Here is a 22,653-nt window from a genome sequence, read left to right as displayed (position 1 = left end):
ATTAAATAAAAGAAGTCAAAGTGGTTTACAATGGGGAGGAAGGGGTGCTTGCTGGGTTTCGGCAGGGGAGGGAGACTTTGCATGACAATTAAAAATATTTGTGACCAGGAGTCGCGCCCACAAAATCCCTTGGCTTTATGGCGTTTCTAAAAGCTAGGTGAGTGCATATATTGCTACTGCCTCTCCGCTTGACATTGCTCGTTTTAATAGGTTAGTAAGATATGTAGCAGTTCAGTGAAAGTGAAAAAAGGCTGGTGCTCCTTTGCTGCTGAGTGACTTTTTGGGGAGAGTCTGCGAGGAATGCAAACGCCCTGGTCTAGTGGTTTAAAAAAAAAAAAAAAGGGCAGGGTAGGCCTCGGCCATCGGTCCTGTTTGCTGGTGGTGCTGTGAGCGCTGGTGCCAGCGCTGCTTCTTACCCGTGGGCACGTTTTCTATATATTATGTTTGTCCTGTTTTTGGGAACGTGCTTAAGAAATCTGATTCCCAGATTCAAGTTCAGGTGACTTGGCAGTGTTATTGATGTTTTGTTTTGTTTAGATTTAGCTGCTAGAATATTAGTGTTTCTTATCTCTCCCCCCATAGGAAACTGACACCGTTTTCTGTATACTTTATCAAGTATCAAAATAATGATTTATTTATATAATGCCACGTTCGTCAGTTGTTGCTTTTGTGATTTACACGAAGATAAGATTCCCCTTCTAAAGTACTGTGTTTTGATTTTAGAGATCTGATTTTGAATAAATTAAATACATGTTGTTATAGCAATAATTCAGCATTGCCAAGATCCATGGAAAAAAAAGCCACATATTAACAAGAGAGAGATCTAATTTTGGAGTATATATTAGATTAATAAGTAATATCAGTTAGTAGTATGGTGTTTCTTTCATGCAATTGAGTTGACTGTATAGAACCCATGTCTTCGTGCATATCTTCCGTGGGATGTGAAAGGACTCTAGGGAGGCATTTCTGTGTTTGCTTTTATTTTTTCACCATAAATAAAATCTCTGGCTCTTATGATCACTTAGATGGTCATTTAGAAAATCAGACAGATACTGCAGTGATTGCTTTGTGTGCCTGCAGAATCACAAATACCTATGAGGAGTCTCAACTGTTGCATGTTTTTAGCTTATGCAAGCACGCTGAGTCAGTATACCACAACTCCTACTCACGTTGGGACTGGTGCACCACGATACGTGGCGAGGGTACCTGCATGTAAGAGGAAGCAGCTGTGGGACCCCTGGTTGTGGTGATGGCCAGAAGTGGGATCCTGCTGGCAGAATAATTAATGCAGCTTGAAGATGGCCAGCTGAATTTTGCGGGGAGAAATGGCTAGCAGGTTGGGCTCTGCAGATCTGCACAGCCTGTTGAATGGCAAGCGCTGAATGTCTTTCTGTTATAGCGCTGTTTCCCAGGCGACTGGGAGAAGAATAATGTTTCTTCAACCTGATCAAAAAGGATCCAAGCGTAAGAAGAAAGTTAACATCTCTTAGGCATATAGAAACCACTGTGAGAGAAATGAGCCCCGTTTAGAGACTATGTAGTTCATATTTGAAGAGCCACATAACTGTCTGTGAGGTGCAGCTGCTGCGGGCAGAGTTAGGAGGGCCATGTCCACCCTTGGATTTAGGAGGGGATTTTTGAACAGAGATGAAGGCCTTTAACTTCTAGGTAGACGTCTATTAAAATTTTTCAAGATGAGAACAAATAGTGTAAGGAAGTGAAGTAATATTAATAGAGTGGGGACACTGTATGTAGAGGACAACCTAGTCGTCATTTTGTCCACCATTTCTTGTAACTATGATTTAGCCTTTTCCCTTCTAAGAATGTAAGATATTTAGGAATGTCAGTTCTATGCAGCCAGTACCAATTTTCTGCTATATAAAACAACAGCAGCGACGCAAGCTGTGTATTTATTATGATCGAATTTTTAACATAATCAGAATGCAGTCAGGATAAGAATTTGTGCAAGACTTTTTTTGATGTTAGGATTTTTCTTCTTCAAATGTGATGTTGTTATGCAAGAACTTTTCATTAGGAGTTAAACTTTAAACTGCCTTTTTAATCATATATATATATATATATATATATATATATATATATGTGAGCATATATTTATTTATTTAAACAGGTACAGTTTAAAGAATGTGGTGTCACTGCAGTAGCATGAAAGAATCCTATCTGCTACATAATGTCAATTGACATGAGCTTATTATGTACACTCTGGGTGAAGGTAGCCTGGACTAAGTTTTGGAAAGTCACAAAAGGAAGGAATACACCATGGGGGTTATTTAATTTAAGATGTTTACAAAAAAGCCTCCAAGGTTTTAATGTGTTGATGATAGTCTGCCAGGAATTATAAGTGTATGCAGGGTTTGAAATGGGAAGAGGAAATGGAGAGAGGGAAGGGAGAGGATTAAATGTTACCAATTAGAATCAGTTGCTCAATGATAAACTAGATTAGTCTAAACTAGAGTGTGTCTAGACTGGAGACTGAAGGAACCATACAAACATCCTTGTTTTTCATTATGTTGTATTATTAGACATTGTAATTTAGAAAGGAGAAAAAAACCTCACCAATTCTGATGTCAGCCATAGTCCATTAAAACTAATTCACTTTGTTCCGTCTTCCATCATAGGCATCGAGATGATTGCCTTTAACAGCAGTGACTAGTAATAAATATGCTAGGCTACATAGGCCACTGGCATGACCTGTTATGGAAATTTCTGTGTACTTTTTAAAAAACATTTCAGATTTCTTCTATTCCTTTCAGTATAAATGTTCACTGTTTTACTTGTACTTTCATGTGATTAAGGCTTAGGACCCCTGTAAAGTGCTTGATGTAAATCGGAACTGGGATGGTACCGAGAATTAAAACTTAGATGTGATTTGGGAGACATTAGGCCTGCTGCTTCTCTCTCTTTTTTTTTTTTTCCCCCTTCTCCCAGCTATCTCTATATCGAGTTCCAAAGCGCTATATTATTTGAAAATCCTTTATCAAGATTTCCAGATGTTTAAAAGAGAAGTGGTTGATTTTTATGAGACTGTTTCCCCTGCCACCCCCATGAAAAGAGGAATGGGGGGGGGGGGAGAGAAGAAACAAAACCTTTAGTTTTGGAGGGCTATGAGATGGTATTTCTCATCTTTTCACATACCAAACCTGGAAATTGAGAAGGGGACACTTGTTACATATTTGAAAAAAACACCAAAGTGCTTTATCCTATCTTTTTGCAAAACATAAGTCTGTATTTTTTTTTTTCCTATTTAGGGAATGTATTCCAAAATAAATAGGAAATGCTACTTTTCTTATTCTCCTAATTTTTATTATCTGAATCTTCATTTATATCTGCATTTTTAAAAGTATGTGATCTCTGTTTACCATTTCTGAATGGATTTTTTTCAAATATGATCGGGTTCATTAATCTGTGCCTATTTAATATGAGTAATCATATGCATTTTTGCAAGTTATTTTCATTGATCGTATAAAGATTACTTTAAAAAGTAATACTGTTGTTCTTAGAGGTATTTGAGTAACTTTTGGGAAGTCCGTAGAATAACATAAGCTTAATGTTTCATTCCCCTGTATCTAGTTCTTTCATATGATTTTGTAATGCATTATTTCTTTAAAAAAAAAAAAAAAAGAAATTGAATTGGTCATAGGGTATATTAAAGTGGTCTCTGGATTAACACATGTGCAGCATGAATTCATAAATACACAAATATTTTTTGTTCCTTTTGTGTGTGAGGAAGACTGAGCGATTGTGGAAAAATTACACAAATGCTGTCCATCGGTAGTACATGTTCTAATGAGAAACCAGCAGCAAATAGTTAGCCTTTGTTTGCTGACCGCATCTCAAAGGAAAAGTTAAAAATACAGTAAAATTTACATGACGGAATAACACTGCAAAATGAGCTTGAGAGCGAACGCTGCTTGGTTGACTAGCTGGCACGCACTCTGTGGTGTATGGGAACTATTCATAGCAGTGAAATTAAAGGACGCAGTTAAACGCAGTTGTGAAACGTCCAGTCCAACAGCTGCATTTAGTTTGTTTTTCAATTTCTCATTGCCTTTCTTGTTTATTAGCTGTGACTCTGAGGTCAGAATTAAAACAAATATTTTAATGGCAACATTTATGATGTTGGCAGGGAGCTCTATGGCTTAGTACTGGGATTTGGACGGGACGCGATATGGGTGGTGTGAGGTAGTCCCTTCAGACTTGAAACGGAGTCGCGATTGGTGCGACTTTTCAGAGTAGGATATCTGTAAATCACACAACTGATAAGCATCATGGGATCTGCTTTTTAGTTACATTAGCAAACTGGACACGCTTAAAGGATCTCAGTTTTAGGAGGCCAAAAGGGAGGATCCTTTTATAGATTTTTTTTTTTTTTAAACCATGTTAAAAACTAACAAAATTCTCCTGTTCGTTTTGACAGATCTAAGGTACGAAGGCCTTTATGAACTGTGATAATTAAAACCAACTTGTGTGTAAATTATACACATCTATTCATACTATAGAAATTGTTATATGTACTTTGAAGAGTAATTTTAGAGTGCGTGGGGCTATAGTTTTGTCTTAGTAAATTGTCTTTACTTCACCACATTTGAAAGCAAATTATAGACATTTTATTTGTGCTGAAGTTGAATAGTAGTTGCTAAATACATTGCTGTCTACACAAGTTCTGTAAAGCCGTAGATAATGCAATAAAAGTAGAGCCTGTAAGGAAGGAAATGAGTGATGTTTTAGAAATCAGTTCCAGGCAGATAGATCTTTACGTGATATTTATCGTTTCTATCAGCCAAATTTTATGATAAACTATAAGGTTCCCCTCCCTTCTCTAGGAAAACAGAAAATTTTATAGACATGCCAAGTTTAATTAAGTTTTATAAACAGTGAAGCTAAAAGCTTTTTTCTTATAACTTTTTCTTTAAATAAGAATTGTATGAAATTTCACTATAAAGTCGTATCTTCGTATTTCTGAAGAAGGTAAGAAGTAAATTATTTGAATTTTGAAAGTTACATAGATTAAGAGATTTTAATACAAACTACATAGTGATGCAAGCTACAATTTTTCACCTTTTTCCTCATATTAAGACTCTAAATGATGCTGGGCTACTAAATGTGACAGGAAACAGTTGGTTTAGCCTTTGAATCTAGACCAGCTGCTCATCTTGCTATAGCAAATGTTTTCCACAAGCCTGGAAATAACCAAATCCCCTATCCTCTAATTCTGGCAGTTGTTTTTTTAATGTAAAAATAAATCACACACAGTAGTATCTTTTGTCTACAAAATTTATGTGTGGGACAGAATTTTTGAGGAGGTTAACTGAAAAAGGAACTTTTCTCAGTATTTATATTCAGTGTTGTGGCTAACACATTTTAGATTTTGTTTATTTGGTGTGGTCGAGGGTCTTAAAATTAGGATTTTCTAGTCTTTGTAGAAATACAAAGCACAGATGAATATTCTTTTGCAGTTTAGCTCGAGTTAGTGTTTGGCTAGATTTAATACAAGAAATAAATGTATATTTTACCCCAAAACTCCCTTTTCCTAGATATATTGAAAAAGAAGGAATTTGGAAATATATATCTGGGTGCGATTCATAAATCAGAAATGTTGACTTTCTATGCTTGAGGAATTAATTGTAATAAAAAAAACTTTTAAGTTTTGATTAAAATCCAGTTTTAAACTGGAAATCATGTATTTAATGAGGATAAAACTTTTCTGTCTTATGCACTCTTTTAGGCAGTCAAAAATATCTGTCAGAAACTTTTTTCACTGATACCTAGATGAGGTATGTTTTCTAACATTAAAGTTTTTAGCTGACAAGTGTGTGGTCAGGCTTAGTTTTCTTTTTCCTTGTCATGTCTAGGAAAATATCAGCTGTAGATATTCCCCTTAAAAACAAAATTCACTGTGTGTCAAAACCATCGATCGTTGCACAGGTTAATCATGTTTTTTGGCAAGCTTTTCTCAGGACATGTGATTGATAGCTGTGGTTTATAGGTTAAATTTTAGATGGTTGGTGACAGTTTTAATGAACACTTTAAAGTCATATTCATTTCATTGTCCCTAACATAATTTCATTCTGTGCAATTCACTAGTTAATGGATAGTCTGTTCATTTATCCAGTGCATGGGTCAATAAGTTTCTTTCTCTCCTCCCATAGAGGGGAGGAAGGACCAGATCCTCTCCTGCTGGCAGAGGAAGGTATGTTTTATATCATTTGCTCTCGCTGACATACGCGTTGTGGAATCGCAGTTTTAACAGCAGTCTCACAACCGAGGGCTGCTGCAGCAGCGCACGTTGGCAGCACGCGCTGGGCTCTCTTCCCTCCCAGGCGGCCCTAGCCGTTTTTCGGCAGCATTGGCTTTGTAGGACCAAAGGGAAGTTACTCCATCTTGTATTTTCTACTGGTGTACCCCTTGGCATGTGCTAGCAGGAGGAGGACTTCGCAGGAAAGTTAGGTAGAAACGCCCTTTGCAGGCTGTTGCAGTTCAGCTGTGTGTTAGCAGCGTACGTTCTCGCAGTCAGGGCTGCGGAGGAGTCGGTGGCGGCAAGGCGAGGAGAGAATGAACTTCATAAAACGGAGAAATCTCCACGCTTTCTGGCCGTGACATTTGTGCAGCAGTTCTGTAAGTGGGTGTTAGGGTGAATAACCTCGATGTCTGCAGTAAAATCCCCGCCTCCAGTTGAACTCTGGTAGCATTTTTCCAGGCAGTATGCTGTGTTTCTGCCAGGTTACTGAGATACTTGCCTCTCAGCCCATATAGAAATTTGAGACAGTTAATTTTTGCTCTTAAAGCTGGCAGCGTTCCTTATGAACAGTTAGAGGACTGCCAGCTATCCGCTGTGGCAACTAATCATTTGGCTATATTTCCTTTTGATTTTATGTATTGTCCTGTGCCAGTGAGTTGGGCTAGTCTTACACAAGCAAAGAACAATTGCTGGCTTATCCTGAGAAACAGAACCTGGCTATCCTGTGCTCAAGACAAGCTATATAAATCAAACCTTTACAGAATAACACGCTTGTCTGTCCTTTCTAACTGTTAGACCAAAGAGTACATTGCACGCTTTATGCAAATTATTATAATACTCGTTGGTCACACGTCTCAAGGTTGCTTATGTGTAAATAAGTAAAAAAGTGAAATGTGAAAAAGTGAGTGTGTCATTATCACAACTTATAGATAAAGAGAAGTGAAATGTAGAGTAGTCAGCCCTAAACTTTAGATATGCCCACTAGTTCTGAGTGCCTCAAATTTCAAATGACTAGGTTGATTTTAGAAGATGCTAGGACATCTGCAGTGTTCTGCCTGACTTCAGCGTGAACTGCAGCGCTCTTTTCCTCTACAGTTCTGTTTTCTCTAGAAGTCTCAAGTTAGGCACACTGATTTAGTGAATAATTTTGGAAGTTAAGCTGAACTACCCAAGACCATGCTGAGACCGGCAAAACAGGAAATAGTAGTTAGGTCTTAATTCCTTTTTTCCACCAGTGATAATTTGCAGTGTCGGGTCCGAAGTGGTCATAACCTTATGTTTTTCCCTACTGATTTTCTAAGGTCTGTTCTGCTGAGGTTTTCAGATGAAGGTAGTCTAGTCGCTGCAAGGCTCTGTAGTTATAACAGGCTGCCGTTCAGATGCATGCACCTTCCCCTTTTTTCTGTTTCCGTGTATGGCGCGTTTGGCACAGCCTTTGACATGAATTCCTCCAAAAACCCCATAGTTGCATAGTAACTGTAATAGAACAAGCCAGTAACTTATTACAGGAACTGCAGGACCTCCCAGTTTCAGATTTTTACTTTTGCTGTTAGTCTGGGACTAGCCAATTTGGACTTGGATGTAAAGTTAGACACAGCTGATGAGCAGCAGTGCGTTGATTTCTTTGCTCTTATTCCTTGTTACTGGGCGCATACTTACAAATGTATCTATTACTTGCATTTGTTTTGGGAATTGAATTAAGAGTAGAACCTTGTACACCTTTTTGAAGTTTTTCTTAAAGCTTAATCTATCATTACTGTCACTATAAGATTTATGCCTTGTTTTTCAGTTATGGCTGGGGAGGGAAGGCCTCATTGCCAAGAACTGTATCTACAAAGAATCCAGTAGGTAGCTGCGGGTGCCCAGGAAAGACGAGAATTATTCTCTATTTGAATTTTTTCAGAGGTTGTGCTTCAATTGCAGATTTGTTAAGGCAGGTAACTGGATTTACAGCTGCTGAAAAGGACTTTTTATTGCAGAAGCTTAGAGGTGGTCTTCTCTAGGGCAGGGTGTTTAAATAAAAGCTTTTTGATGCAGGTCTTAATTGTATCCATAGAAGCATTTGCAGCTACAGGACTCCGTCATGGCTTCCTACCATCCTAAGGGGAGCAATAGAAGCAATATTTTGCAATACAAGCCCTTAAGTAGGAGCTGGAAGTTTTATAATTATAAAACATTACCGTAGCAGTAGGTAAGTACTCCCTTAATTTGACAGGAGCACCAACTTTTAAGTTGATGGGATGGGGAGAGGTACGTTCTTGCATATGTAAGTCTCAGTGCACAGAAGTGTAAATTCGTAGAGCTACCTTGCGTGCTCAGGCTGGGATGAGTTCTTGGGCCAAGATAGCTTCCACAGAAGATAGGAACGTCATAGGGAGCAAGACTTGATTGTTAGTAAGTTAAGTACAAGATTATTTGTGAAGAAAGATTGCGGAGAAATGGGTTTTGAGAAGAGGAAAGGAGTTCTCAGCAAAAAGGAAGAGGCAGACTTTTCAGACTGTGGTGGCTTATGTAGTGAATGGTGGCATGATTCCAGCAGCGTAAGGGAAAGGGGATAGAAAAGACGACTGCAAACAGTATAGAGAACAAAGAGCAGAAATCGAAGCTATTGGGAGAGTGTAAATCCAATTTATTAGAGGAGGAGAGGTTAGAAAGAATATAGATATGTTGAAAATCAACTGTAAGAACTTCAAACTTGCAAAATTAGGGAGCGAAACCTAACTTTAGGTAACTTAAGAAATTGAATTGTCACTTGTTCAAGGTAACTCAGTGACAGAGAAAATGTAACATAGGATCTCTGATTCTTAATCCATTGCTGTAAACCAGTAAATGACATGTAAAGTCCAACTCTCTTTTTTTTAACTTTGATTTTTGGTTTTGCTTAATTATATTTTTCTGAAATGAAAATTACCATATGAGAAAAATAAGAAATTCAAATAATTAATGAAAGAGTAAAAAGTGCCAATGTTCTATAAGTATCTGTTTTTCCCTTTTATTATAATGAATGATTGATCTGCTTTCCAAAAGTGTTACTCCTGCCAGCTTAGCAGCTGAGAGCTGTGAAGTGCAACACATCTAAATTTTAAATAATTACGCTTCCTTGGCTACAAAAGGGCTTTTCCATCCATTAATAATGAGAAAATTAATGTTGGACCAGCAGTAAAACAGATTAAACTGTATACCTCTTTGGATGCCTGACTGCACCTTTAACAGACCTGAAATTCCTCTGATTATTTAAATGCTCTATATTGAAATGTGATGGTGGCCTTGAGTTAATAGTTAAAGAGGTTTAAATTAGAATGTCTCTGCAGAAGTTTTTCCCATTGATCAGAACAAGTGGGCAGAAAAATACCTTATTTGATTGTTAGGAAGCATTGATGGTGCCTCACAGATTAAATGAAAATTTTCTTATTTCTCCTTTTACTACAAAAGGAGTAAAGTATGACTTTTACTAGTCAGATGGATTAGTTAACGTTTGGAGATATCTTTTATAATGAAAAAGTTCTAGTAAGCTAAATTATTCCAGCGCTGATATGACTGCAGCCAGCGTCTCATCTGTGCTTGGACGTTTATCATGACTGCAACTTTCTTCTTAAATTTGCGTGATTAATCTTATTTTTTATCATCACCTCCAGGATCTGTCATCTAGAGTAAAATGTGCTTGAATTACTTAATTACCGAATAATTCTTTGCTTTTTCTCTCTTTATTTTGACTTTCGATTTTCATCTGCAGTTGTGGCCTTTCAAGTCAAATGTATTAAAAATAATGTAATGGCATTATATATGATGAACTGCAATTGTAAAGATTGTGTCTATTTATTTGGCATGTACTTGTATATCCTGGGGCAGGAGGTGAGAAATAATTCATGATCTATAGCTTGCTTTATGGTTTGTTTGTGAAGGAAAAGAGTTAACAGTGGAATTTTTTAGCAGTAAATATGTAAACAAGGGGATTTAGCGGACAGAAGAAAACCTAATCTATTCTGACACAAAGTATGGTTTGAACGATGGCAAACAAATTGCCTCATCATTGTGATTAGCGAGTCTGACACAAACGAGAATGCTTACTTTGTGAAATTATTTCAATGCATTTTTCTTCTATTTTTTTTTAAATTTCCAATTATGTGTATTCCTTTATCTTTTTTCTTCTCCTTGAATGCCCCCTTTGCAGGAAACTAATTTTCATTTTAAATGAATACTCCCATAAGAGTAGAGCGTTTTCTACCGGAGGGTGGAAGACTTTAGGATATGCTGTAACTAGAGAGGGGGAATTCTTGGCTCATTTAATTCTCTGTTTAAGAATTAGCACATTTCAGATAGCCATGATTTTAGATAAATATTGCTTAAAAATACTGTTAAGTAAAATCACGCTTTTTTTCCTGTGAGTTTAACCTTGGGAGCATCCTGAGGAGGATCTTGAATCTGGGAAGAGATGCATATGAAATCCTGTAATCGGGGCTGTACAACTTCGTGGCATTTGGGTGGAAGAAATGTATTTAAGCAGAAGGCTAATAGTATGATCTATTTTCAGTGCATTGATTTTCCCCCCCCCCCTTAAATTTCAAAGAAATCTGCTCACCTGTGATTATCAGTAGGTTAAATCCATCACTACTTAACCTTGCTCAGAACTTTTCAGATCCCTTCAGATCTTTTTTTAACTTCAGCTTTAAACCTATTATCAAAATCAGCCAAGAACATGGGGCAAAACTGAAACTCCCAAGAAATTTATCTGCAGACCAGAAATAAGTATTAGTTAGTGATAGAAGTTCTTAAATGGTTTGACTAGTGCCTATTTCCCTATTCCAAGTTTTGATATTTGAATGGGGGGGGCAAGCTAGGAAATACTTCTTTTCCATCATCTTTAAACGGATGTTTTCATGCAAATAAGCTCTTGTACTACTGGAAATGTATGATAAATCATTGCTATTCATCACCTCTCTTTTGCTGCTGACAGAGCTCGTATATAAATGTATTTTTCTACCTATGTACAAAGTAAAGCTTGTTTCATTGCTACTAACTCTGATATGAGGCCCTGAAGAGGATGGCGTTAAGCCTCCTGTCTCATTCAGTATATCCTCTGTTTCTGTGTTTTTATTGAACTGCTACGGTACTTTTTGCAGTCTCCTATTTCTTGTTTTTAAGAAAAAGGGAGTTTTAGGGTTTTATGTTTATTTAGCTTTAGGACAAATCTACATTTTTAACGTAACGTTATTTTAAAATATATTCCATTTTTCCATGTTTTTTTCCTATTCTACAGTAGAAAATATCAGTTTAATGAAGGATGGTGCTTCAGCACCTTTTTGTGGTCCTTAAATAGAAATTTTACATTTTGTTAAAATTGGTCAAATTCACAAGTAAGCAAAGTGACTTCTAATAATACTCAATACATTGAAGATGTGCGTGGGCACATGTGTAAACATGAATGTATTTGAGTGGCACTAGTGGTGAATATGCTTTTTGATATGTGATAGGTTTGTAATTAATTCCAAAATACATTGAAATTATTGGAGCAGTTGTTTAGTACAGCAGGCAATTTTAATGAGTTGTTAACTTGCTTATGGGCTAAAGATGTACAACTGTATAGAAAAGGTGAAAGTATTTCCCATTCTGAAGTCAGCGGCAAAACTTCTGTAGGTTTCAGGGACGTCAGGATTTTACCCTGTCTCTGTAACATTTACTTTATTGTTGTTCCAATGAAAAGAGAAAAACGCAATAATATGTTTCAACAATAAAAATATTTACTGCAATTTCTGCAAATAACATAAACCAAAACACTAATTAAGCAGTAGTGGCTATGGATTTGTATCGCTTTTGGAGGAAAAAGCAAAGGGACTCTGTTTCCCTTGATCTGCTGCCCTCGGTGTGTGTTCTTTAGCGTAGGGGAGGGAGAAACCCATTCTGATAAAGATTTAGTATTTATTGGGCCATCAGCTGTAGTCGGTTAGTGTTGGAAACTGTTGAACAGTATTTTTGTTTGGTTGGGGTTTTTTTAATATGTAAAGCATACCATTGAACCATATGTTGGACATTGTAAATATCTTATAATTTCCATACATCCACCCTAAGCTCCAGAGAGTCAGATTAAAGGGTATAGCGATCTTCAGAGTACGGTGATTTGTAATCATTAAGTCACAAAAGAAATTTATTTTTCTTCTGTTTCTTTTAGCTTGTTGCTCTTTTAATATTTATTTTAAAGCAACCTATGTGTTTTTATGTATTTTCTTGTTTATTTTAGTGAATTTTGGTGTTATATGTTCATTTTAAAATCCATAAATCAGATTTTCCTTATTTAAGTCAGATTTTTAGTGACCGAATTTTTTTAAACCGTGGTGGGTGTATTACAGGCGGAGATGTATATACATGGGCTTAGTAGCACTAATGTTTGGCCGTATTTTGACTAGTATCCGCCTCAGAGAGGAGTTAAGTGGGTATGAATAAAGATACTGTTCGTAGGGTCGGGTCGTATGTTTCATAAACCCATGGACCATATAAACTTTGTCACATCTTGTAAGACACTCGAGAGGCTCCTTTCACAGAGGAACTGTAGTGGGGTAGGACACAATGGGATACAATTAGCGTCAAGAGAGTAGGAACAGAGTGAAATGCATATGGACTAAATCAGAAACTACTGTAAGTCCGCATAGCTCCACTGCACTCTCAGGTCCTGTAATTTGTAAACCTACAAAGCATAATATTAACATTTCATGGTATTTATGCTCATATTTAAAAATAAAGTCTGAGAAATTGTTCACTTCTTTTTTTTTTTTTTTTTTTTTTTAGTATCACTGTGTTAATAGCATATTTGTGTAAATGGCTGCTTAGGTTTCTGTTTGGCTATATGTGTGTGCAAATTTAAGAACTACGTTCTCAAATTAAGTATATCCATGACTATATATTTTCCTTTTGCAGTTTATGCCTACTTTCTTAAAATCTGTGCCTTTGGTGTTTTTAAAGCCAAGTCCAACACAGCTTGAATGTGTTGAGTTCTTTAGTATATAATTACAGAATGACAATGTTTTAGAAGGAGAAAAAACCCTTCTGTTGTACTGAAAGATGGCATTATTTAAAGTGAATTTACTCATGAAACCTAAACCCAAGGTGAAATTGTGTGCATCTCATTTGTATGCACATAATAAACAACTATGCAGTTAGATAGGTGTTATAAATAGGATGTGGTGGAGATGCTTAAGCTACTCAGGTTTCCTAGATTTTACAGCAAGTACCCAACTGAGATTCGCTACTCTCTAATTTTGCCTTTTGGGCTAACCAGCTGACGCCTAGTTGAAAAGAGTTATGTTCGTACAAGGCCACAGAAGCCTTCGTATGCAGTCTCTGTCTCTGTTGGATCGTGGAGAACGCTGTGTACCATCAGCAACTTCAATCCCACCCTTTAGGCCAACCCTCATCTATCAAACCCAGGCTGAGAGAGAGAGAGAGGAAGCTCCCAGATAAACATACAGCAGCGCCTAAACTCCTAATCACTCTAGGCTTCCGCTTCCAGGCCCTATAATTAGAAGTCCTTCTTTTCCTTGTATTCCCAGTTGACGCAAATGCTTTTTGTGGCTTGGCACCTCATTTAGGGCGTGGGCTTAGTTTATGGCCAGGCTAGAGTCTGGTTTAGTCTTCTGATACTGCATAAATAGCTCTTAACCCACAGTCTGCATCTGTACTAGTTTTTCCTTTTATGCATATACTCTCTGTACTTTCAAACTTTTCTATTCTGAAAGAAGCTTATTCTTTCCCAAACAGTATGCATGAAAAGTAGGAAGCTGTAAATTAGGGCAAATGTATCTGTCAGCTAAAACAAAGCTAGAGTAATTTTTTTTTGCGTCTAGGATAGGAAAAGGACCTAGGATTTGGAAAAGCCACACAGTAAAACAGTCATTAATTTAACCTAGCTGCACCCTTCATATTAGGGACAAGAAAACTCAAAGTTTTTGTAGCAAGATACGTACTAAGTCCTATCTCCTTTGCACATAAATTTTCACTGGGTTCTGTATATGCAAGACTTTCAATTGATTTTAGGTGCTATCTGTTAAACAGGGATTAATGCCAGTTTGAAAAAGTAAGCAGGAAATCCTTGAGAATTACTCACTTTTCATCTATGATTATTCGTATGCATAGTACAGCATAAGAGAATATGTTTTGGAATGAACTTATGACAGCTTTAACCCATATTTCCCGTCTAAACAACTTATTGGGAAAACTATCACAAGGTCTTTTAGAAAGCTCAGTTTGTTTCCTGCTCTTGAAAGTGAAAGTGAGGTAACTACCAAGATTGAAGTTCATGTTTCTCTGTTGGGATTAGGTATTTCTGAATGGTGTAACAGGGTTGTGCAGTATTCTTCTGTTGCAGGGAGATGGACTGAGAAACGAAAGCATTGAACTGTAATAGCTGAAAACTGATTTCTCGGTGTGAAGTAAAGGGAAGTGGCAAATACCACACCAAAAAAGTCAAATGCTCTAAAATATGAGTGATTTATTGTTTCAATAACAGCAGTAAGATAGATATTTTAAAATACTAATTGCTTTATAAATACATGTGTGTTCTTTCACATCTGTGGTATTGTGCTTGGGACCTCTGCGTAGAAGCAATTTATGCAAGGATATATTTGTATTTCAAATGCATACGTGAATGGAACGAAAAGCCCTTTTTAACTTGCTGAAAAATAGCTGCTAATATAAACAAAGGGCCTGTTTTCCTTAAGCTTTCATGAAATGAAATGCTTTTATTCCAAATAGTGACGGATAGCAGGATTTTAGATTGGATGGACAAAATGGCCTGCCCATCTCTCTGTTTGTAAACCATCTCCTTTCCACTCACAAATGCTGTATTACCTTTTACCTCTTTACTCTTTCAAGCTAGCAAAAAAAACCCTAAACACCCAAAGGCAGGAACAGCACGTTAATGGAACCAAGAACTATTGACATCATATGGAACTGATCAGAACTACAGAAACGCAAGCTCATTTCACTTCTTAATTTGTTCAGACACTGTGCGTGTCATCAAAAGAATGAACAGGTAAAACCCTATATAGAACACTCTATGAATTTGTGGGACAAATTTTTACAAGGGCTGTGTTAATTTTCTCTCTTTTATTCTAATTTTAGTGTATGTGTTACCATGTGTTACCCTAGCAATGCCCTGCTCTGGGTAGATAGACATTACAGATTTGAAAAAAAATCTTTGTGAGCAGAAGAAGGATGAAGCTATATCATGTCTGCTTACTGTGGGGTTTATTGCACCATCCACAGACACCTGCATTTCTAGCCAGTATTGGAGACAAGATACTGGTTAGCTAAACAATGGATAGATTTGATAGACAATGCACTATGGTAATTCCCGTATTTTCACTGGCTCATAATTATTACGCAACTTTCTGTTTCCAACTTCCAGACAGATTGTTGGCTCAGTCAGAGCTTTTTTTGCAGTCTTCATTGCACTGTGCGGTGTGATGGAATACGCGTGAGGAGTGTTGTGCTCTAATCTCTGGGTGTGCTCAGCTCTGCGTATGTATTTATGAAAGACTTCTAGCACTTTGCGGGAAAAAACTCTACTTTTGTTGAGGCCGTCTGTTCGGTGTTGAGAGAAACCTTACATATTCATCTGTATCAGCTTCTCTTTTTCCAAAGGTCCTTTCCATCAGCATTAAGAGAGAAGTTAAGAGGGCCAAAAGCATAGTCATCTTCCATATAAAGCTGTCTAATGTGTAAGGAGAGGCAAACATGGGTATATAGAAAATAAATACTTACTGTATTGAATTAGATCTTTTGGACTATTCTTGCTCCGGTAACAGTGGCAGACTACTTGTATCACACAAACCCTATTTGCTTCCAGTTTTCTCCACTGGAAATGGTATATATTATTGAGGACCGCACACTTTATTAAAAGGGAAGTGTATTTTGTGATGTTTCAGAACAGAATTAATGCAAATTGTGTGCATAATCCCACACTAAAGACTTGGCTGGCTTGCAGTTGAACAACTTTAGCTGTATTTCCTATCAACACAGTCACTACAAATCAAGGAAATTGCCAGTTAAGCCAACATTAACATCCAGACCAACCTCAACTCACATGCCTTACCGCCCAAACATAATACCCAAATGCACTCATGGATTTCTTAGCTCTATAACAAACTGCCTTTCATTTCTAACACACACAATCAGAGTAACAGCCTGTAGCAGTAAAAGTATGTCTACTGGAGGGAATCTTGCTGAGGTCAGACTTAAGATTCTGCATTCGGGTGATTTTGAGGAAATGGATGTATGCAATGTGGGTGGCCTCTTTCTTGTCCAAGCCCTAACAGCATCAGTGGTCAAGCTGAAAAGGAAACTTGTAGGCAAATTTGTCTCTAAACGCGATTTAAATTTCTCTGCAGTTTTGTACCTTAATACTGTGGTACTGGTGAGCCTCATAGTCTTTTGAGTATTTATGTTCACAAGATCCTTATTTCGTAAGAGTTGCGACCAGAGAAACTGAGGCATCGACATGTTCACGTGCTAGTTCTGTATTTGCCCACTTAGGGGCCTAAGCGTTGTGCTGTTCTTCCCGTCAACCAGGACCTGTTCTCTGACGAAGCTCCCGAGCCGTTGGGCCCGCGTCGTAAGGCCCCTGGGGTCAGGCCTCCGGCCGCTGCAGTTCTCCTGTTTGGGCCTGAGGGGAGAGGGCCTCCAGGAGTGCTGAGCAGGAAAAACAGCGAGGATAGCAATGCAGTGATGTGGTAACTGCGGTTACGCAGAAAAGGCGAGAAGTTAATTTAGCTTCATCTTTGCTGAGAGCATGTTTCTCTGCTGCTCAGTACATGAGAGGGGTTTTTTTCCTTTCTTTTTTTCTGTCCAATTCTAAAATTTTAAAAGGGGTACATGCTAGGACCTTAATGATATGTGAGCGGTTTTGAACTTGTAGTAAATACGTTTGTTTAGCAGCAGCGAACAGAAGAGGCAAAGATGAATTGTGGAGCCATGTGTAAACAAACTGAGAAAGCCAACGCTCTTTTATGACAGAAATGAGATAATCATTTATCCTTTGAGTAGGTGTCATGTTAAATGTGGAGACTTCAGTTCCCTTCCTGAAGGATGAAAGATTTCAATTATGTTTTAAGTGAAGAATCAACACAACCAGACCTAAGTGGAAAATTCCTTTTTTCTTTAATAGATACGATACCTTTAAAATTATTTAAAAGGCACTTCAGTGTAGCTATTAAACTGTTTAAATCAGTTTTCACTTTAAGTTAGTTAAATGTCAGAGGTTCATTTTGGGTACTCATTTAATAAATTTCATTAACAAGGAAGGTGATATGGACTTTTTATATAGAAAAATGTATGTGAAATTTGTTTCCTGTAGGATTAAATTTTATCATGATGCCACACTTATATGTGCAAAAGTATTACTTTTTTGCTATAAAACCCTAAAGTATTAGCAAAAATAGACTTCAAATATGTGTTTCTAAATGTTTTAAAAACTGGTTCATGGACTGACATATAAAGGGAGAAAGAAGTAAACAGTATATATAAGTTACTGTGATTCTTTCTTCTAATTTAATCATTTCAGTCCATCCATCAGTGACCTGATTTCAATGAAATTAGTACCTAATTTAATATTTCACTTGAAAGCGCTCAGCTCTGATTTGCTGCCTTTCAAGCAGTAAATCAGACAGTTTCTTTTATATACATTTATAGGAGAAATGCTTCAAGATTGTTTTGGAGGTAAGTTGTTTTGGCTGTGTTTTAACAGTGTTTCTGCTTCCAAAAATAATTATGGTGGAAACATCAATCTTTTTTTATACAGGCTCTTTCACAATGAAGAGCATTTTGGGGTTTCACTCTAATGTTCATCATTTCACAGAAGTTCTCAACTTCAGGTTGAGTACTGTCATATTTTTCAGTTGATTTTAATAGATTTCTACTGTACTGCTTCAGCTGTGATACTGTTACATGATTTCAGTTGAAGTTCTGACTCATTTTTATGAAATTATTCCCTTTAAATTCAGTAATTGTCTTGCAAATGTTTTATTTTGTTTCCAGAAAACAAAATGTAAAACGTGTTAGCCTTCTAGATAGAAATTCTTAAGCCTCTTCTTTTGCAGCAATTAATCTCTTGTGTTTTTCTGTTTTCAATTTTACCTAGGGATGTTGCTGGTCACTACTGACACATTAGGCCATGATTTCCATGTTTTTCAAATACTGACACATCCTTGGTCATCATCACAAAGTGCCGTCCATCACTTGTATACACTTCACAGGGGAGAGACTGAAGCCAAAGTAAGTTAAATTATTTGCTGAAGAATAATCCCCAGACACCCTATACGTTTTGTGTATGTTGGCACTTTAATGTTTGTTTCAGCACACAAAGAGCCTTTCTTATGTTATAGCCGCAAGAAGGATAAGAGCACAGCATTTAACCTGGACAATAATAAATTCTTGCCCTTTACAATGAGGTGCTGTCAGATTTATTCAGATATGACACTGCCTCCAAAGAGCCCAGATTATTAGCTGTGTTTGTATTTAACCTTTTCTCATGTAACATGTTAAACATTTGTTTAGTGCCTGTGAAGCAACTGTCAGGGTTTGCTTGGCTTTGGTGGTAAAAGCCCAAGAAAGACAATGAGAGAGTTGAAAGCAAGAGTTAATCAAAGGACTCTGATTAACCGGTATCTACGCTTCAGCAAAATGGAGGAAGTTGTTGGAAACTGTAGTAATACAGATTTAACATAACAGTCACATTTCTAAAGAGGGAAGACTAAATTAGGCTAGATTAGAATAGGGTGAGAAAGACTGAAATTACCTTAAAAATGCTTAATAAAGTAATTTGATGATAAATTGGAAAAAAATGAGAGGCATCACTCTTTTGCTAGTATTGCAGTGGTCCATGAAGTGCAATGTGTTATGCCCGAGTCCTTCACAGCCCTGCTTTTAGGCATCAGGAGAGCCTCATCTTTGTAGCACTGAATAACTGTGGAAGAACCTATTTTAAATACATAAATAAAAATGTCACCACAGGGTAAGAAATGCACTTGCTGATGCAATTACACTCTGAAAGCACAGACTTATGACAGTCTGGCGGATGTAACCTAGTGTGACAGCGAGAAGCCTCAGGCCCTGTGATTATGACCCTAACACTGGAAGCTTGGATTACTGTGGCACCATGATTAGAGTTGCTTCAAACCATTTTTTTCCATGGGTTGTGCTGTTTCCCTTAGGTTTTTTCCTTACCTTTGTAGCAAGTAGAACATGAAAGCTTTTTTTGAGGGTGGTTGATAATGTTTCAATCTGTATGAATTTAAATTATTGGTAGCTTAAAATTGCATCGTCTCTAAAGTGTTCTTGTTGCTACTGTGCTGGAAAAATCTAATTAATATTTTAGACAATTGTTTACTATAGGAATGAATAACCTTTGTGAGAAAAATGAGAGGAAATTAGAAACAAGCCTATTGAATACCTGGGAAAATAAGTATAATACTTATCTTAAGAGGCATTTAGTTAATAAGTATTTCCTGCCAATTATAAACAGTTGTTTGTTTTCTTTTTTTAAGAAGCAACTAATGATTATGGATGGTTTTAGGATGCAAAATTTAATTCTGTGAAATACCTTAAGGTATCTCTGATTAGGCTTTTCAAGAATGAGGTGGAACAAATGATCAGTTACATTGGAAAATAAGTCACACCAGTGCTGCTCTTGTATATTATTAACTTTATAAACACTTTGTGCTGTTGAGCAAGAACAAAAAGACAAGCAAAGTGTAAGTGATGTTAAGGAACAGATATCTAAAAACTTTAAAGATACTATTTGAAAGTTAGCCTGTAAAGTGAATATTTTAAAAATATATAAATAATATAAAGGGCACATGTTTGAGATCTGTGTTTATACATATATCCTGTCATCTATTTGAGTATCTACTATAATGTTTTTAAGTTATTTTTGTTTGGAAATACTCTGTAATCAGTGTTTGAAACAAAAATATATGACTTCAGTCATTAGGAACAAAGGTGTTCTATTTTAAAGCTGATAAATTTGTATTTTAAAACGTATTTTGGAAAACATATGAGATGTTTTAGGAGTAAATATTTCTTAATATGAATTTTATAGGTTTAGTATTTGCATCTGTGTGAAGGTATTGCTTTACAATCTCAGAACCGAAAGAGTAAAAATTTTTTCTTTCTTGCTGTGTATTTTAACTTGGGATATGAACAATATGGAATGGGTATAGAATAGAGAAAAATCTAACCAGTCAGGCACGTGTTGGTGGATTTTATAACTCCCTTGATAATTAAAACTATCCAGCAACAATATCACATTGATACCTGTAATTTCCCATAAACAGCTGTTGTTTAAAACATTTGCGTAATTTGATCGATGTTCTTTCTTTTACTTTTTAACCAACACAGTACTTTCAGTTTTGTAGTGAGAACAGTAGTAGGTGGTGCTGTGTTCTATTATTTTGTTCCTTAAATTTCATATATAAGTTACGTTTCACAGACAAGAATTTTGGAGACTGTTCAATTTAAAATTCTCAGTGTAGATATTCTAAGATGCACAATGGAAGCCACTGTATCTCCTTTCTTGATTATAATAGTGCTCATACATTTGCAACAAGGCTTTTTACCCCCTGCTCGTTTAAAGCTAGATGTGAATCAAGGCCAGTAGTTTTAAAGGTCACCTTCTGTACAGAAGCTATAAGAAGTTATAATTTATGTTGATGGACATGAGTGATTATCAATGTCAAAATTTTTTTAGTTATTACCAGTTATGAATTGTTTAAACATCATCATATGCCCCTCTTAATATGTGGTATTTAATACCCATACCAAAATCATCTGCTTTCTTATGCAAGTTTCTGGCCAATAGTGTTTTACCCCACGTTTCCAACAAAATCTGTCTTTTACAGTCTAATACATGCTTTTGTTTTTGTTGCTTTTTGATCAGTTAGTGTGTTTCATGCAAATGGAGATGTGTTCCCTGTGCTATTACTGTATAATATAATGAATATTGTGTTGCATTCTTCTAAATTCATGACAAAGTGTGGCTTGGAATTGAGAAATTTCTGCCCGAAAGTCCATTTTTACTTTTCCTAACCATTTCTGAAGGGTACGTACTGGTTGGAAGGAGGTCTATATGTATTCTGCCTCCTTTCCTGGACGTCAGAATTTTTCCTTGACCTAAGTAGCCCCTAAGTCTGCAAAAAGTAAAAAATATAGAATCATCATATTTTGGATAACAGTATGATCATAGATGTCCTGACTGACTATTCCCTTTAAAAAAAAAAAAAAAAAAAAAAAAGCTTGTGTATGTATGTGCCTGTATAAATATATATAAAAATACGTATTTTATGTATATGAATAAAATATATATGCACACTATATATATAAAAGGAGATCAAGTGAGATTTAGGCACAGTCAGTTAAGGCATAAGTGCAATTAAACATTAGGTTTAGGAGAACTTGCCTTGGTAAAAGTAGCCTTTTAATTGTATGAAATTTAGATTTGACAAGAGTGAGATTCTTCACTTTTTTTAAAATCAGGATAAGTAGTGAAAGCTTTAGAATGCTGAACTTCAGACAGAAAACAAAACGGGGATTTTTGTCTTGACAGTCTATCCCAATAGCTACACTTGTGCTATTTGTGACATTTCTATTAGAGGGAAAAGGGAGGAGGCTCTTCCAATTTCCCCAGCAAAATAAGCTTTCTCTGCATTGAAATGCTGCTTATAGCAGGTTGCGCTGATATTCAACATAGGCTCATACGTACTTTTTGTGTTACTTAAGTACAGTATCTCTTGTAGTCAGATCCAAATGCACCTGCTAGTTGTCATCTAGGTTCTTTTGTCAGTGGCCTTTTTAAGGCTTATATACCATGCTAGTCTGCTCGAGGTTGGTTCCGTGATGCTGAGGGAGACTTGGGTACTGTGCTTGAGTAAGGTGGGCTTTTTGAGCTTCCGATTCCTTGACGTGAAGCAAGGGTGAGTAGTAGTATTCTCCCAGACTATTCACACCTAATCTTTGTAACACGATTTTTCCTATTCTCTTTCTGCATACTTTGGGCAATGAAACAGAGTGTTATTGACTTCTAAGGTGTTACTGGGAATCCATGTTGTATTTACTGACTTTGAACAGCAAGTATAGGAAGAAACCTTATCCGCTGAATAAAGGTGGAAAGTGGACGTCTCATAAGGAAATTCTGAGGACAACAACCGTGAAAGCGCATGAAGTGCTCAGATACTTAACTGGTTGGAGGTGTGAGTCCTAAGGTCACACCTTTCAAAGTTACTTTTCTGCAAACACAGCCAGAACTCAGTATTTCAGTTAGATTGGATTAATATCTTAGGCTTTAAGTTTTATTTGTGCTTTGGAAATTCATGGTTCGGTGTTTTTAAAAGAGCAAGAAAGCAGTATGATTATGC

The 22,653-nt window shown here is 36.6% G+C and overlaps 1 protein-coding gene across 10 annotated transcripts in view; it reads left to right on the top strand.

Moving 5' to 3' along the window:
• BCAS3 (BCAS3 microtubule associated cell migration factor) overlaps positions 1–22,653 on the top strand; it is a 386,186-nt gene that overhangs the window by 95,836 nt on the left and 267,697 nt on the right. For all 10 annotated transcript variants that reach the window (XM_068909662.1, XM_068909661.1, XM_068909660.1 and 7 more), the window contains exon 14: positions 18,384–18,517. In XM_068909662.1, the coding sequence (XP_068765763.1) occupies positions 18,384–18,517 (134 nt within the window). The remainder of the gene's footprint in view (positions 1–18,383; positions 18,518–22,653) is intronic.

Source organism: Struthio camelus, chromosome 16, assembly GCF_040807025.1.
Source record: "Struthio camelus isolate bStrCam1 chromosome 16, bStrCam1.hap1, whole genome shotgun sequence".
Classification (NCBI taxonomy): domain Eukaryota; kingdom Metazoa; phylum Chordata; class Aves; order Struthioniformes; family Struthionidae; genus Struthio; species Struthio camelus.
Note: the sequence above shows the minus strand (reverse complement) of the source record. Positions and strands in the feature narration are given on the sequence as shown.